At 52.6% G+C, this 16,772-nt stretch overlaps 1 protein-coding gene across 2 annotated transcripts in view; it reads left to right on the forward strand.

Moving 5' to 3' along the window:
- The window catches only part of GALNT14 (polypeptide N-acetylgalactosaminyltransferase 14), a 205,173-nt gene that overhangs the window by 146,462 nt on the left and 41,939 nt on the right, over positions 1-16,772 (forward strand). For both annotated transcript variants that reach the window (XM_049652350.1, XM_049652348.1), the window contains exons 3-4: positions 9,095-9,193; positions 16,656-16,723. In XM_049652350.1, the coding sequence (XP_049508307.1) occupies positions 9,095-9,193; positions 16,656-16,723 (167 nt within the window). The remainder of the gene's footprint in view (positions 1-9,094; positions 9,194-16,655; positions 16,724-16,772) is intronic.

Genomic DNA, 16,772 nt, shown 5'->3' on the forward strand with positions numbered 1-16,772 from the left:
AAACCAATTTGACAGTAAATTTCATATTAAAAAAGAGAGAGAGAGAGAAAGGTCTTCCAGCTGCTGAGGGCTGCAAAATAAAGTAGAAGCAGGACTGAACCAGACTCTAGGGGAGTCCAGATATCCTGGCCTCTTACATCATAGTGCTCTCCTTCCCCAGTTAGCTTCCCAGTTGTCAGCAAAGACCCTATGGGGCCCTCTTACATTGCCAGGAAAATGGGCTTGCAGTGCTGTTTTCTGGGAACACTGTTCTGATCTACAGGCTGCAATGATTCGGATGGTGGAAGTACCCTAGAATGGTCAAGATGAAGGTTTTCTTAGAAATCTGATTGTGCTGGGAGTAGGTGGCCGAGAAATCAAGGAGGGTACTCTGAGGAGGCAGAAGTGAACTGCAGGCCCTGAGCTGGCCTGACAGGTAGAGTCAACCAGGAATATGGTGATGTTGGTGCAAGGGAAAGTGTTTGTTGGCCTAAGTAGGCTCACCCCGAGATCAAGTCCTCTGTTAAATGGCCTTATGCTCATGGAGGGGTGTCCACGACACCATCTAGGTCAACCTTTCTGCCGAGAATTAAGCCTTAAAGCCCCAGGACATCCATTGTATGAACTGAATTAACTTCTCTTCTGTGCATGTGGAAGGCTACTATTATGTACCATCCATGGGAGAAGTGAGAAGAGAGTCAACAATTTTCTATGTATTGTATGGTTCATATTAAGAACCCCTGAGGGAGCTGAATCTATAAAAATTGGAAGAACCCCAAAAGGTACCACTGGAGAACGTCTCTCTGTATGTGGGTCTCCTGGGCACCCACACCTAGATCATCCTGTGGAATGGAGGTGTGGGGGCTCTGGGAGCACTTTGTGGGGAGAATCATGATGCAATGGCTTAACTCTTCCACCAACTACCCAAGAGAATTTGCCTTTGAACCCAGTGGACTGACAAACAGCTGCTGAACTTGTTTTTCCAGGTAGCTAAGGGTACTTGTATTCCTTGCCTATTGCTGCATAACACATTACCCACAATTTAGTGGCCTAAAAGGATGTTTATAATCTCATTTTCTGCGGGCCAGGCATTCAGGCATGGCCCAGGTGGGTCCTTGACTGTTGGCTCTCACAAACAGTGATCAAGAGTCAGCAAGAGCCGCTGCCATAACTGGGCATAACTGGGCTGAACCCACATCCAAGCTCCCTCGTGTGGTTGTAGGCAGGATTCAGTCCCTCACAGGCCATTGACCAGAGGCCACGCTCAATTCCTTGCCACGTGGGACTCCCCAACATGGCAGCTTCCTTCACCAAAGTATGCAGGCCAGAAAGATGGATGCCCAGTCTTTCCTAACCTAATCACAGAAGCGGTATCCTGTTACTTTAGCTGTATTCTGTTCCTGAGAAGCCAGTCCCCAGGGTCAGCCCACTCCCCAGAGGAGGGCACTACACAAGGACTCGGGGAGTGCAGGCCATCTGCTGCCCACCACAGCACCCAGCCACGTTTCTAGGCAGCTCGCTTCCCTGCCCTAAGGGCTCACGAAACCCCTTCCCAGAATACAGGAACTTAATAAAGTGTTCACCAATTAAAATGTGGCAGCATAATGGAGTAGCATATCGCAGTGACTCTAAGTGCCTTTAATGCGATGCAGGATTTCTGTAATACTAAGTGAGGACAGATGCTGAGGCAAGACCTAGGAGCAGTATATGTTTATGTGGATGAACAAATTAATCTGCATGTGAAATCCCAGTGAAATTGACATGAAATAAAAATTTCATGCCTTACAGTGTATCAGTGTTACCCATGAAATGAGATTAAAAGGAATTTCTGATTTTACAGTTGTCATACTTTTCATACTGCTTGCATTTTTCTCTTCTAAAGACTTGGGCTTGGACCTAGAGGCCAGGCAGAGGTTTGGCATTTTATACCTTTCAGGCCATCTTCCTTCTCCTCATGCCTGGGAGCAGGCTTCCTTATGTAGAACTGAGCCAGGAATGTATTGGATGGTCTCGGCTCTGAAAACAGAATCTGTGATCGTAAACGCTGGTGGCATGTTCCCTGTCGCTGTCGTTAGGCAGCTGACATTCTGGAAAGCTCCCTTGGCTAAGAGCTTTGCCCTCCTCATTCTTCCTCACACGCACCAGCTTTGGGGTGGGTGTTGGCGTCTGGGGGAATGAGGGGGAGAGATGGCATTCTCCCTGAGCCCTCTTCGGGGCTGGAGCCATGACATGGTGAGTCGAGACAAAGGTTGGGGAGGGATAGAGGATGTGCCACAGGCCCCTGCACCTGAGAATCCACAGACTGTTGCTCCCTCGGGGACAGTGTTCCCCCAGGAAACTGGTGCCACCCTCACTTTATGTCTTACAGCTGTGTTTCCCTTGGCCTTTGTGGCCATAGAGTTCAGGAAATGGAACATACAGAGAAGACAGCCCATTCCGTTTCTCTGCCTCAGTCTGACCTCTGCAGTGTGTGTGGGTCTGAAGGAATCAGAGGGAGGGGAGCAGCTTTCCGTTTAGGAACACGTATTCACGAATTGCCCCTCCCAGAGCCTCATGGAAATCACACCTTCACAGGCTTCACCTTGGCGGTAAGAGCCCCTGTCGGGATTCCCCTGTAGTGGCCCAACCAATAGTTGGCCCAGGAGTGGCAGCCTGTCCCTCTCCTCTGGGCAGGTCACTGCAACAGCTAGGTCCCAGCTCAGTAGCAACTACTTCTTGGGTTGGTGACTTGAATTGGGGGCACATGGGTCCACACAGAGCACAGGGTGCAGGCAGGACCTGAGCAGCCGCTGGAGGCTTATGGATACCCTTGTGCTTGGAAGAGTACTGGCCAGGAGATGTTATGGCATGGTGATGATAGTGGCCTGGTGACAAGGACGTCTGGCAGGCCTGCGTTCAAATGTCTGCACTGGCTGCAGCGACTTACTCAACCCCCCTGTGCCTCAGCCGTTAAGCAGTGAGTCTGTTAAGCAGTGGCCCCTCAGAGGGTTTTGGTGAGTGTTAACTATGCAGGGTACTTACTACATGCCCGGCAGTAGGGGTCATTACGTAGTAGTCTAAAAACATTCCCTGAGGTAGATAGGTCATCCCTGTAAACTGGGAGTTAAGGCTTAGAGAAGTGAAGTTCCAAGCTCCCAAATAAGTGACACACCCTGGGTGTCCACCCCACCCCCACTCCTCCCACCCCCCCGCCCACAGGCTTGTTTGATCTCCATTACATCGAGCCACATATTTGCGTGACCTTTCCTCTTTCTCTAACTGTCCTCAGGCTCCCCTCTGAGACACCAGACCGCCTTCAAGAGTCTGTCTTCTCACACTTGGTGCCAATGTCCGTTGCAGGGGAGTCCAGTGGCTTTTCCTTTCCATCAACATTTGGGTAAAAATACTTATGTCTCTGCTTCAGAGTTACTGCATCTGCCTCTCCATCACTCCCTCCTGTTTCCACACTCCAGGATAAAACCCCAAATGTTTGTCATTTATGACCATGTCTTTTCTTCCATAAGGATGGCACGCTGTAGGAGAAGGTGTATGTTCAGGAGGACTGGCCCCAGCCTTATAGCAGGCACACTTAGGACCACCAGGAGCCTCTGTTGCCCACTGATAAAATGGGGATGATGCTGATATCCTCACATCACTTACAGGCAGCTGTAAGTGCCGGTGTCACAAGCTTGTGCAATAAAATAGAAGGCATGTGTACATTATATTTCTGGGGTAACTGACTGTTGCTTAGTACGTTTCTGGCATAGCCACATTGGCACCTGTTGGGGTGCAGGGGTGGGGAGGGGAGGGCAAGCAGGGGAGCAGCGATTGGTGATGGAAAGGGATGGAAGAAGGAGAAGTTCCTACCTGTGTCCCGGGGCCGGCATCTCAGAACCACTATGGAGGCGTCCTCAGCCTGTAAGTGCCCTGAACACTAAAAAGTTGATGGTTCAGGAAGCACTTGGAGACACAGCTGAACTTGGGGAAATCAAGAATCTCAGGTGAATTTTTCAGAAAGAAAGAAAAGAGAGGAACAGGAGAGAATAAACTACACATGGGAAATGAGCTCAGTGGAGCATACGTTATTCAGGAGGTGCTGGGGCCATGGGGACAGCAGCCCGGGCGGGCGGGCTGGCGTCAGTCTCCCCACACAGCATGGGCCGCCCTTCCTCCCGGCTCTACCCCCGCCCCGATCTTTCCAGCTCACTCACTCTTCCCTCCAGTAAAACCCCTGAATCTTTAATAAATTATAAACAAGCTTTCCTGTCTGTCTGTGGGTACCAGATCTTAGCATTGCAGCTTTTGACATTCCTCTGGTGTCCCTGATAGATCTTGCTGTTTGATTAATCTTTTAGATCCCTCTCCCAGAGAGCCCACCATCTGAGCTGACTCTCCGCACAGCGTCCAGTTTGAAGGATTTTTCTCAGCCTCTCTGCTTTGCTGCTGCCAGTGCCTAGTGCTTGTCCCTAAGCGGGGCTGCAGGACGCTAGAGACAAATCGCAGTTAAAAGTCACGGGACCCAGGGGGCGCCTGGGTGGCTCAGTCGGTTAAGTGTCCGACTTCGGCTCAGGTCATGATCTTGCGGTCCGTGAGTTCGAGCCCCGCGTCGGGCTCTGTGCTGACTGCTCAGAGCCTGGAGCCTGTTTCAGATTCTGTGTCCCCCTCTCTCTCTGACCCTCCCCCGTTCACGCTCTGTCTCTCTCTGTCTCAAAAAAAAAAAAAAAAAAAAAGTTAAAAAAAAAAAAAAGTCACGGGACCCGGGTTCAGCTCTTCTGAATCCCTCACCAGGTGTGTGGCCTTGAGGGAAAGCCTGAGCCCCAGTTTTCCTCTTGTGTGGAGTGGAGGTTCTCAGATGCTGTTGCAAGGGTCAGATGAGACAGTGGATGTGCTGCGACCAGGGGCAGAAGGAAGATGCCTTGAAGTCCCCTCAGCCAGGCTAGGCTGCCCGTGCCATCATGTTGTGAGGCTCTGCCCTGCTGCCTACCCTCCCTGGGTTGTGCATGCTGGGGCGCTTAGGGGATTCCTGCCCCACCTAGAGAGGAGCCCCTGTCCTGTATCCTGCAGGCACAGGAGGCTGGAGGGGAGTGAGGTCCAGGAGCACAACGGCCCAGGCTCCCACCAATGCCTGGCACACCACCAAGTTCTGCCCAGTTTAAGAGGTTGAACTGGCTCGTCTCCAAGGCCCCTTCCTTTTCTGAACCATGAGTTCAAGGTTCTGGTCCATAAGCGTGGACCAGTGCATGGAGGCAGGTTCAGCCACTGTAGTCATGATAATTCTAGCTACCATCTTCTCAGCATCTGTTAAACACGTGCTGCTTTGCCTGCAGCCTGGGTTCTTCACCACAAGCCTGCAAGGGAGGTATTTGTCTGCATTGTATAGGTGACAAATTGGGGCTCTGAGAAGGCAAATGATGTGCCCAAGGGCACACAGCCAGTTTTCGGCAGATCCAGGATTCACATTGACATCACAGCCCAGGTTCCTCTCTCTAACGTTGATGCTACGTTCTTTGCTCTCTCGCCCCCTCTTGCCTCCCAGCGCCCCTCTCCCTCTGTCAGACAGGACAGAACTACCCCATGGGAGGAGCTGTCCGCACATTTGAACTTGACGTTGAAAATAATGATAGTTACCGTTTTGTCAAGCATGGACTGTTACCTAACAACATAGTGATAATCTAGGGAGGGGGGGATCGCTACAAGTTAAAAAATCATTGTCTCCACTTTCCAGATGAGGAAACAGTTCAGAAAAGAAAATTCGATATCCAGCAACACAGCTGAGCCTAAGCTGAAAATGGTCTTTTTGACGGTCTTGCAGATTAACTGTGTTTTATTCACTGTCAGCGACAATCACAGCTTCTGATTACTGATGCTGGGGGGACCTTAAGCAGGAGGACCTGGGATCCAACCTGTCTTACAGATGAGTAGACAGCAGACTGGGGAGGAGGGGGTTTGCTCACAGTCCCACAGTTGGTCAGTAGCGTATGACCCCCAGGCCAGTATTCTATGACCTGTCTCACTCAGCACTCAGTCTGAGGGTCCAGAATCGTGCCGGGACTGGGACACCATACCCCATGTCCCTCGGTCCGTCCCTACCTCCTCCTCCAGCTCCATGAAGACTTCACCAGCCGGGGAGAGTGATGCCTGCCTCTCTGCCCTCCAAGCATTGTGTGTGTCCATACTGCTGGGCTGTCTCACATGAACATGACTGCCTCTGGGCTGGATGTCGCCAAGGCAGGAGAAAGGGTCTCTGTCCCCAAAAGCTCTCTGAGCAGCTGTTCCCACTATCACCCTCCCGCACCAAGTTGTCCTTAAATAACTTACATCACGAAAGCTAGGGTTTGGGGCCCCCTTGCCTCCCAGGCTGTGGAAGGGAAAGCCATCCCTAGGGCAGTTTCTAGCACCTGACCCTTGGCACAGCCCTGGCAATAGTGGCCTTCTGAGTCACTTGGTTCAGTCTCTCTCTCTCTTTCTCCTCATCTCTGATGGAGACAAGGAGGTCCTGCGAAGCTCTCAGCTCTGTTAGCTTCCTGCAGAAGACAGATGGTTATTCTTCTCCCTGACATCCACCTCATTCCTTTCAGTGCCGCCCATGCTCACTGCCTCCTCCCCCTCTGCCTGGGTATCTCCATCCTCTCTGTGCCCTCACAGACCCTGCAGTACAGCAACCGAGGGCCCCCACCATGTCCACCTCAACCAGCCGCCTGCTCTCTTCCTTCCTTGTTGCTCCCAATTTAAACTCAGCTCTGTATACAAACATAGGCCACATCAAGGGCTCTTCTCATCCACGGACCATGTCACGGCATTTTCCTTCTCTTTTCATGATAGCTAACAAATGCATAAATAAACCACCCCCCTCCCAAACTTAGCAGCCTAAAAACAGTAGGAAGCGTGGTGTACCTTCCTAGTCTTTGTGAGCCAGGAATCGGGAGCATCCTGGCTGGGCGGTTCTGGCTTAGAGCTGCTGAAGCTTCTGTCATCTATAGGCTTGACCGGAGCTGGCGGATTCACTTCCAGGGTGCTCGTTCACATGGCTGGCAAGCTGGTGCCGGCTGTGGGCAAGAGGCCTCAGTTCCTCTGCATGCAGGCATCTCTCCGCCGAGCTGCCTGAACGTCCTCGGCAGCTGGCTTCCCTCCAGGTGGCAGTGCTTTGGTGATTTAGCCTTGGAAGTCACCCACTGTCACTCATATTCTGCTGGTCATAGGAGCTATCCCTGATTCAGTGAGGGGGATAGAACTACACAAGGCACAAGGACCCGTAGGTGAGAGTTTCTGGAAGCCTTCTGGGAGGCTGGCTGCCACACCTTTGAAATACATCAAAGGTTAAGTCATCAGTTGACCTAGAAATGCATTTCCTGGATTTCTTTCTCCCTTTCCCCATGAATGGGCATCTAGTATACTTAACTCTTGTTCTAGGGCCATGGAGATAGACAAGGGTCCTTTCCTAGAGGAACTTATAGTCAAGCGAAGGAGACAGTCCCATCAGGAAGCTCTAGAAGAGAGACATATACACGAAGAACAAGTTACTACCTATCTGGGGGAGTGTGGAACACCTTCACAGCAGAAGGGAAAATTGCTCAGGGTCTCGAAGGATGAGTAGGGTCTCATTAGATGAAGAAGGGAGGAAGGACTTTGCTCCATGCAGAAGTCATAGTGTGAGTGGTGGTGGAGAGTTCTGCCAACATAGGGAGCTGCAAGTGTGGAAGGTCTTGAGGGCTGTGTCGGGAGTTTGGACTTTTTGCATCAGGAGCCACTGAGGGCTTCAAGCCAGAGGAAGGCATGGGCGGAGCTGTGTGGCACACAGGACGTGACTGGCAGGGACAGAAGGTGCAGGACTCTCGGAACCAGGCCCACAGGGATGACAGAGAAGGGGTGAATTCCAGGGGGTTTTCTTAGTAGGTACAGCTGACATGATGTGGTGAGGGGTTGTCTCTCTGGAAGCCGCAGGAGAAGGCCTAAAGGCCATGACTTACCTTTTCACTGTCTCTTCCCCTGGGGCCTTCCTTTCCCAATTCTTGGCTCCTGGTGGGTGACCCAAACCCAGATCTGCTCAGGCCCTGAGCACAAGGGCCCAGCCTTCTCTGTTCTGTTTAGGGTTTGCTCTTGGAGGAACGTGTTCACGTATCACGGCGGCCACAGGGGCGTCAGGCTCTCTGGCCTAGGACTGAGATTAAGCGTCTTCGGCCACAGACTTCTTTGTGAATCTAGTAAAAGCTACAACCTGCACCTTTGCCTACTCGACTTTGCAAACAATTTCAGGGGGTTCACGGTCCCCTGGGAGTCCATCCTTGGATCTCTGGACCCCAAATGCAAAGCCCTGAGCCTAGGACGAAATTGGAAAATGAAGACAAGACATGTTTGACTCACCAAATGTCTGTTATTTACTTCCTCATTTAATACCACTCCCCGTAATTGGACAGCCCCCGAAAGAGCGACAAACAGGAGGAAGCACTTACCCAGGGATAGTCCCTGGTGGCACCGGCATCACTTGGCGGGTTTATTTTCATTATTATAGTAATTTTCGGGCTGCGGGCTACAATTTTCACTTGCAGCGAGGTATTAAATTGAAATTACCCCAGATGTAATTGTCATACGAAATGATCCTGGACACGTGGAAATGAATGTTTTTTTAAGATGGGGTTTTATTGTCTCTGCGCCAGGGTTTTAGGGCTCTGCCTTGTTAAACACACAAGATTTCCATGTTTGTGTGTGGCAGGAGGTGAGGGGTCAGCCTGGTGCAGTCAACTGGAGCTGCCGGCCGAGGACATGGTGGGGGCTCTGTCTGGGATGGACACAGACCAGGGAGCAGAGCCCAGGACTTGGGGTGGCTTTGTGTGGCTACCAGGAACCTCCATGCATGAATTCAGGCATGTGAGAAATCCCACATTTCTGTTCTGCAGGTTCACTTAATTTGGATGTGAGCCCAAGTTCCCCTGAGGTGGTAGGAAATTGAACTTCAGTCATTCTGGGAACTTTCCTGCCCTGGGGTCTTAATCTGCACCGTGCAACCAGGTCAGCCCTCCCAGATGCCAGCCATCTGTCTATACCGGTGACCGCCAGTCACCTGGCCCCTTGGTGCCAGCCCTTTAGATCTGCTTTGCCCCCAAAGGTCTTATCTGTGCTCCTGCCTTTCCTTCCCCAGGTGCACCCTGCTGGTGTACTGTGCAGACCTGCCCCCGACCAGCATCATCATCACCTTCCACAACGAGGCCCGCTCCACCCTGCTCAGAACCATCCGCAGGTAAGACAGCCTCCCCCATCCATCCATCAGCCCTTCAAGGCCCAGCCCTTGGGAAGACCGGGTCTGCTCACTGGCAGGCTGGCCCTGTGATAAGAATGTCAGGCATGTCCCACTCCATGGAGGTGCTGTCTGATACATGTTATGCATCCATTCTGTCGCTCTTCATCCTCCTGTGAGGGCGGCTCTTACCCCATTTTATAGGGGGATAGCCAGAGGCCCCAGGTGGTCGGTAACTTGGAGGTCAGTGGCAGCCACAGAGGATCTGGAGCTCTCGCCCTTAACCATCGTGCTAGACTGTCTCTGGAACATGAGCTCTAACTTCCACAGCTGACAAGGGAGCCGAGGGGTGACGCTGAGTAAATACCCCACCCCAGCATCGGGCTGGGATTAGAACCTGGGTCTGCCAGGCACTGCAAGTCCCAGTCCACGCCTCTCCACAGCCTCCATGTGGCCAGGAGCCATGGCACATGGCAGAGCAGCTCGAAGGCAGTGCTGATATTTGCTTTCCCCTCTGTGTATCTTCTGTTGCAGCCCCAACCCCGCTCCGCCTCTCCACCCACCCTCAGCTCCTAGTCTGGGTCCACTCTTGCTCTAACAGGTGCATCCTTACTTTGGCCTGTGGCCTGCATGAATCTGTGACCTGCAAAAGCCCCAGCGTCAGCTCCCAGCAGAACTGCCCTCAGAGCACAGACAGGGCCCTGGAGACCTGGCCCTGGTTGTTTTGCCTCCCTTCCCCATGCCATGTCCCTCCCATAACTCTGGAGCCCTCTCCCCATGCACACCCTCCCCCCAACACCATCCGGCCCCCCTTCCTCTTTCAAGTCTCCAGCAGCATTGGCATCTTCGAAGGTGGTAATGGCAGCCATTGATCATGAGGTGCCCTCGTGTGCAGACGTGCCTCGGCTCATGCTGTCCGTTGGGTAGGTGGGAGGCCACTGCTGTACCCACTCTGCAGCTGAGAAAACTGAGACTTGGAAGTACTGAATCAAAGCCCGCTGTTGCTCAGCTAACAGTGGTGAAGCAGGGCTCAAACCCTTGCACTCTGACCTCAGTTCTTAGCAGCCTCTATAGGCAAGGCTGTGGATGGTGGTGGTGTTCAGCATCCCTGATAGAGGTGTTGGGGTCGGCCCTGGGATAAAGTGCCTGCGATACCTCCATGCCCCTGGGACACATGGCCTGCTTGAGCCCATCCCTATCTGGAAGGCAGCGCATCACATGGTCACCTGATCCCACAGAGAGGGAGGGCCAAGGAGAGGATGACCAAACATGGTGAAATCTCTTGTCATTTCCATCACTAAGCCACACCTTCCTGTGCCTGGCTGTGGGCAGGTAGGGAAGCTCCGGGTGATGGGAGGGAGTCAGCGACAGGCTCGCCCTGATGGCGGGCACCAAGTCTTCGGTGCCACCTGTCACTTACGATGAATGTCTGCCTTGCAGGGTCAGTGCATCCCATAGAAACGCAAGGAGGGAACTGCCCGAGTATGTATTGTTTCCCCCTGTCTACAGGGGCAACTCTGTCTGCTGCCCAGATGTCCTTGGCAACCGGCTGGCTGCTTCCTTCTGCCAGCTGCTTGCCTTTTCTGCCCTGGCTTCTGTATTCGCCCCCCAGGCCCCCAGGTTTGCATTTGGTTTCCCAACAAGGCTTCAGCTCTTGACCAGAAAATGTCCTGAGTCACTGTCAGGAGTCAGTACCTTTCCAATTTGTAAACCAGTGCGGGCATATGGGGGGGAACAGGGGTATGGGGTGATCCGATTTACCTGAGTCTTTTCTGGTGAAGGGAGAAACGTTTCTCAGCCTCTGGGCTGAGCAGGGACATGGTGGAACGAAGGTGACTACTTTGAAAACACCAGACCACAGCCCCATGTCCATCACGGTCTGCTTGGGCAGGGTAGGCAGGGTTTCTGGAACAAACTATGTCTGCCAGATGTTTCCACGAGGGCACTGGGATCAGCAAGAGTCCTCACCTTCCAGGCTGGCCTCTCTTCTTCTTTCTAGGAATCCTCTGACACCACGCACCTCCACCCCCTTAACACACACACACACGCACACGCACACGCACACGCACGCACACACACCATTAGAGCCTTCCTCTGGACTTCTTACTACAAATCCCTACTCTAGCACTTAATGCATTTTTCCCAGGTGTAATCTTCAGTGAACTCCTTTAGGGCAAGACTGCATCTTATTCACCCCTTACCAAAGCTCCCTGTGGCTCAGTTGCCTGATCAAGAAAATGGGAATAATAACCATAGCTACCGCATAGTGCTGCTTTGGGTTAGACAAGGGACCGAGAACTGTGGCGGGCATAGAGTCGGTGCTTGAGCAGCATTAGCTATCTCCATATCTGCACGGTGAGTGAGCTCTCAAAAGAGGCTGTCGGGTACCTGGGGTCACAAGACCTGGGGTCAAGTAAGTCCTTCCCCTGCTGCTTCCTGGCCGTGTGACTTGGGCAGATCACTGACTACATCTCTGAGGATGGAGATGAAAATATCCCTCGTGTTTCCAGTTCTACCACATTTTCCACAAGAAGACATTACCTGGAACATTTGGGGGTGTTATCCTGTGGGGCTCCCAGGCTCCCCATTGTTCCCTAACACCGTGTTTATATTCTCGAGGTCACTTGAGGTGCTCCCTGTAGACTCCTCCCTTTCAGCTCTAAGACAGTTTTTCTTTTCTTCTCGCTGCTCTTTTACAATAGTAATAATGATACTTTATAATAATATCATTAATATTTTAAATGTATGCTGGGCTTTATGGTCTCCAGAACACCTCATGCCTCAGTCCAGTCAGAGTCCCATCCAGAACTGGAACTTTTGAAGTCAGGGGTGCCTGATGTGAACAGAGGCCCAAGGCTACCGGGCTAGTAAGCACAGGAGCCAAGACTCAGGTTTCTGGCTCAAGGGGGGAGGTTGGGAGGCAGCTAAGGGTGTAACCCAGTGCCTCTGTCCACCAGCCTGATGAGCACTGCCTCCGAGGCCCTGGTGCCCTGTGTTCTGAAAGAGGGCTTAGGACCAGCGCATCAGCACCATACTTTTCAGAAGGCACCCATGAAGTGCCAGACCACACACCAAACTCCTGGGCACTTTGCCAGGAGAGCCCATGGACCTATTTCCTGCCTCTGAGGAACTTCTGATATAACACCCAAGTGTGATATATGAAAACAGCAGAATGAAGGTAGAACTGTGTGAACAGACAGGCTTTTATATCATAAGCACGGTGGAAGTGAATTTTAGGGGAGGGGGGGAAGCAAGGAAGATTACTTCTAGAAGTTTCCATGGCCAGGTATTATTTGCCTTGGGATTCTCTTCCTTCCATTCCCTATCTTCATGCACAAATAAATCACCAGCCACTGAGACAGGACTGAATGAGGAGCTCTTCCTATCTCGCTTTGTCATCAGTGAAAGGATCTTCTCTAAAGTATCTTTCATCTTTAATGTTCTAGAATTCTGATGGTTCTGCTGCCAGGCTCTCACAAGGGAAAGACGCTCAAGGGGAGGACTGAATGTACCCTCTCCTCCCCCTCCCTCCCCCCAGCACTTGACTAAACCTTCGCCCCTCTGCCCATCCCTGCCCTTGCTCTCTGGCCCCCTGAGTTCCTGAGTTAGCTGGGTGAGGGCTGGGGGCTGGGAGGGTGTACATGAAGGTACTCAGAGCTAGGCAGTGGCATGATGGGGGTGGGTGATGGGGGCAGGGAGAGTCACAACCCAGATCAGTGAGGGGACTTCTTTTCTTAAGGAGACAGAAGCAAGCCCCAAGGAATGGCTTATCTTTATCTGGTATTGCAGTGGGTCCCTGTGTATATGTGAGACCCAGAGCTGTCCCCTTCTTTTTGGAGTGTCCTTCAACCCGACACTGCCCGTGGGGGCTCTGGAGCATGCATGATTATACCCTGAATCTCCTTACTGTTGCTTTTTTTTTTCTTTTTTGGTAAAACTCTGGATTTAGAGGGAACAACTTCTTAGGTTAAGGTGGATAAGAAAAGAGACACGGGGCCAGATTTGCCCGCTCTGCTCATACCAACTGTGTGGCCCTGGGCAAGCTCCTGTACCTCTCTGCCTCAGTTTCCATTCCTGCAAAACAAGAACTACCAGTAATAACTGCCTCACACGATGGTGGAGAAGAGTGAGTGGGTTCAGGCAGGGCCTGGCACAGAGGGGTCCTGTACAATGGACAGTGGCAGGGGTCCTGATGCTCTCCCGCCCGGGGACGCAGCAGTGTTGTTACTCAGGGGCTCTCAAACTTGAGCAGGCATCAGAATTCCCTGAGAGGGTCCCATCCCCAGGTATTCTAACCCAGTGCGTCTGGCGTGGGGCCCGAGCGTTCGCCTTTCTAAGTGCCCAGGCAGCACAGATGCTGCTTGCCCTGGGGTCACACTTTGAGAACCAGGATCATCATTATTATCAATAACCTGGATTCTGAAAGCAGCCCCTGGGCCACGCTCCATGCTGAGCACCTTTCAGGCAGCCGAGGAAGTTGTGGTGCTGGAGACTCAGTACCTACTGAAGCTCTCAAGCCAGCAAATGGTGGATATGTAGCTCTGGTACTTGAACCCAAGTCAGCCTGACTCCAGAAGGTCCAGACTCAACGGTCAGCCCACCTCAGGTCTTCATCCCACTGGCATTTAGGGAACGTTGGAGAAACCCTGCCTGCATACAGCACCGTAGAGTTCACAAAGCAATTTCAAATACATTTCCTCATTTCATAAGGCACAAGAGCCTGTGAAGTAGGTCAAGTATTAATATCGCCTGCCTTTACAAGGAAAATGTAATTACAGATGAAAACGAAGGCTGGGAGCGGCCTGGCGTCTTGTTCAGGATGGCACAGCTAGGAGATGCTGGGGGCCGCCCGGCCTCCCACGCCGTTCACACCGCCGTGCCCGCCGCCTCCCAGGGTGCTTCGTGGGGGCCCCCGCCGTCAGGGCTTGGCAGGCAGATTGTGGAAGGTGTAGGTAGTTGCTCTCTGCCTAGCTGCCCTCTGGCAGAGAAGTGAGCCGTGCGTAGGAGACTCAGTTCTAGAATAATTCCCAGGCAGGGTGTGATCTGGGCCTGCCAGTGAGGTGAGCACTCACTCCCATTCAGAGGCTGTGTGGAAAGGGCATGGAACGCCGTAGTGGGGGACGGGCTTTTCCTAAGCTGGAGGAAAGGGACAGTTGGCTTGGTGGCAGAGGGACTGGTGAGGCCTCCTGGCAGACGGACTGGGGAGAGCACAGCTCTCCAGGGATGGAGCAAGCAGGGTCTGGATGGTGGGAATGGCAGCGGTGGTTCAGAAAGGGGGCCCCTGGGGAACCAGCTGGGCCAGGCCAAGCCCCTGGGCTAGACTTGACCTTTCTCCACCAGCCACCCCAGGAGCCCAGAGCACCTGCCACCTCAGGCTCTCCCAATCCAGGGCCACGTTCACGGAGCCCCCGCTATCACTCCAATTGCTCTGATTAGGGGAGCAAAAAACAAGCCAGGTGTTACCAGGAAATGGTCTAATTAGCACTTACTGCTGACGATTTCTGTTTTTTTTTTTTTTTCTTTTTTAAACCCTGGACATTTTTTATTCGCTAATCATCTCGCAGTTCAACCAGCCCAGAGCTGCATGCGATTTACCTTTTGATGTTCACAGAAGAGAACTCTTGAATTTCAAAGAGCCGGCAGGGATTTGGGGGGAATCACGTGAAGAAGCTGCAGCCTTAATCAAACCTCATTAGAGGGTATTCTTCAAGCAGGTTTTCCCCCTCTTTCTGCCTCCCTCCCCCCTTCCCTGTCTGAACAGGAGACTGGTCGTTGGGTTGGCGTGTGTTTTCTTTGGGACTGTCAATTGATCCTGTGTGGTAAGGGTCTCCTCCCACCACCTCCTGCCCCTCTGTGTCCCCACCTCCCAACAGCCAGCTCAGGGCTTGGAGTCGGGGTTGCTCTCTCACCTTCTACCAGTTGCCATGGTGAGAATTAAGGCTATATAAATAAAAGTAGCTCCAGGCAAAGTTCTTCTCCTGGAGAGTCTCTGCATCCTGCTTAGACAGGGCGGCTCACCAAAAACAGGGCTCAGATTGGCCCTCCTGAGAGGAGGGACTCACACAGTGCCCCCCCCCAGCACCAGCTGAACCCCCTCCCCAACACGCACCAGGCCATGGGCACCCCCCAGTGGGTGGTGTGGCCCCGAGGGTGTCTGAGGAACTGCGTGGTTTGGGGTGTTCAGAAGTGGAATATGGCCCGAGACCCCGAGGGAACCCAGAAATCCAGCCTTGCCCTGTGAGTGCACATCGGCAGCACAGACCAGCACATGAAGTCAATCCCAGAATTGTTCCTGCCGCACAAAAATAGTGCCAGACAACTACCCCAAGCCAGACTTTGTGCTAAATGCTCTAGAAACATTTTCTCTCGAATTCTCTCAGTGGCCCTGTGAAAAAGGTACTACTGTTCTTATCCCCATTTTACAGATGGGGCCACTTACTGCACAGAGCAGTAAGGTAACTTGCCCAAGATCACACAGCTTGTAGTAAATAGCTCCTAGACTCTGAGCATCTGGCAGGCAGAGCTGACGTTCCCTCTGTTCCTCGTATACCCAATGCAATGCTGAGCACATAGTAGGTGTGCAGTACACATCCCTGGAGGGAATGGAGGGCCACGGCTCTGAGCTGGCTTCTGGCAACACAGTACTGACAAGGACCCTGATCCCCTGGGCTAGACTTGACCTTTCTGCCCAGAGGGGCCAGCAAAAACCAACCCTCAGAGTTAGGCATGATAGAAGCCTCAGGAAGCTGAAGCCATCCGTTCTCACTGAGTAGCTGGAAAGCTCTTAGGGGAGGAAGTACGTTAAACTGGTCCTTGCGACAGAGAAGGGGCATATCAGGCCATGGCAGTGTGGCAGACCCAGCTCTCGGTTACAAACCAGCAGGATGTCACCCGATAAGGGCCCTAGGCGAGAGGAGGCTGGAAATGGGGTCTGTCTCCAGACAGTGAAGAGCGTGCTGAGGATTTGGGTCTAGACAGTGAAGGTTTTGTCAACTTAACTTGTTTGCATTGGTGAGGAAAGTCGCACGATGAGACGTCAGCTCCGGGCTTCAGAAAGCTCACTCTGGAGGCCCCCAGAGGACAGCCCGGGCAGGTCATGGCTGCTGCAAAAAATCCGGCACGAGAGGTTGAACCAGGACAGAAGTGGAAGAGGTGGAAGTGGTTTGAGCGACCTTTTCTAGCGGGACCAGCAAGTCTTGATCACTGACTCGGTGTGGGGTCTCGGGATATCGCTGAGGAGGACTCCTGGGTTTCTGTCTGGGTGCTGGGTGGGTGCGGTGGCATTCACTAGGGGAAAGCAGGGCTGTATCCCAGGGGCGCACAGGGGAGCGGCGTGACTGCACAAGCCCTTTGGTTGCTCCCAGTTTTCATTCCTCAAATGCAGTGGTGTCTATTTAAAGCTCGGGTTAGTGCATACTTTTAACTGCTAGAAGTCCTAATTATCTCCCGTCCTTCCACCTCACAGCGTACTGAACCGCACTCCTATGAATCTGATCCAGGAAATCATACTGGTGGATGACTTCAGCAATGACCGTGAGTATCAGTGCTCCCTTGCTTTGGAGACGCAGGTTTCTATTCCCTG

Source organism: Panthera uncia (genome assembly GCF_023721935.1).
Source record: "Panthera uncia isolate 11264 chromosome A3 unlocalized genomic scaffold, Puncia_PCG_1.0 HiC_scaffold_12, whole genome shotgun sequence".
In the NCBI taxonomy this organism is placed as follows: Eukaryota; Metazoa; Chordata; class Mammalia; order Carnivora; family Felidae; genus Panthera; species Panthera uncia.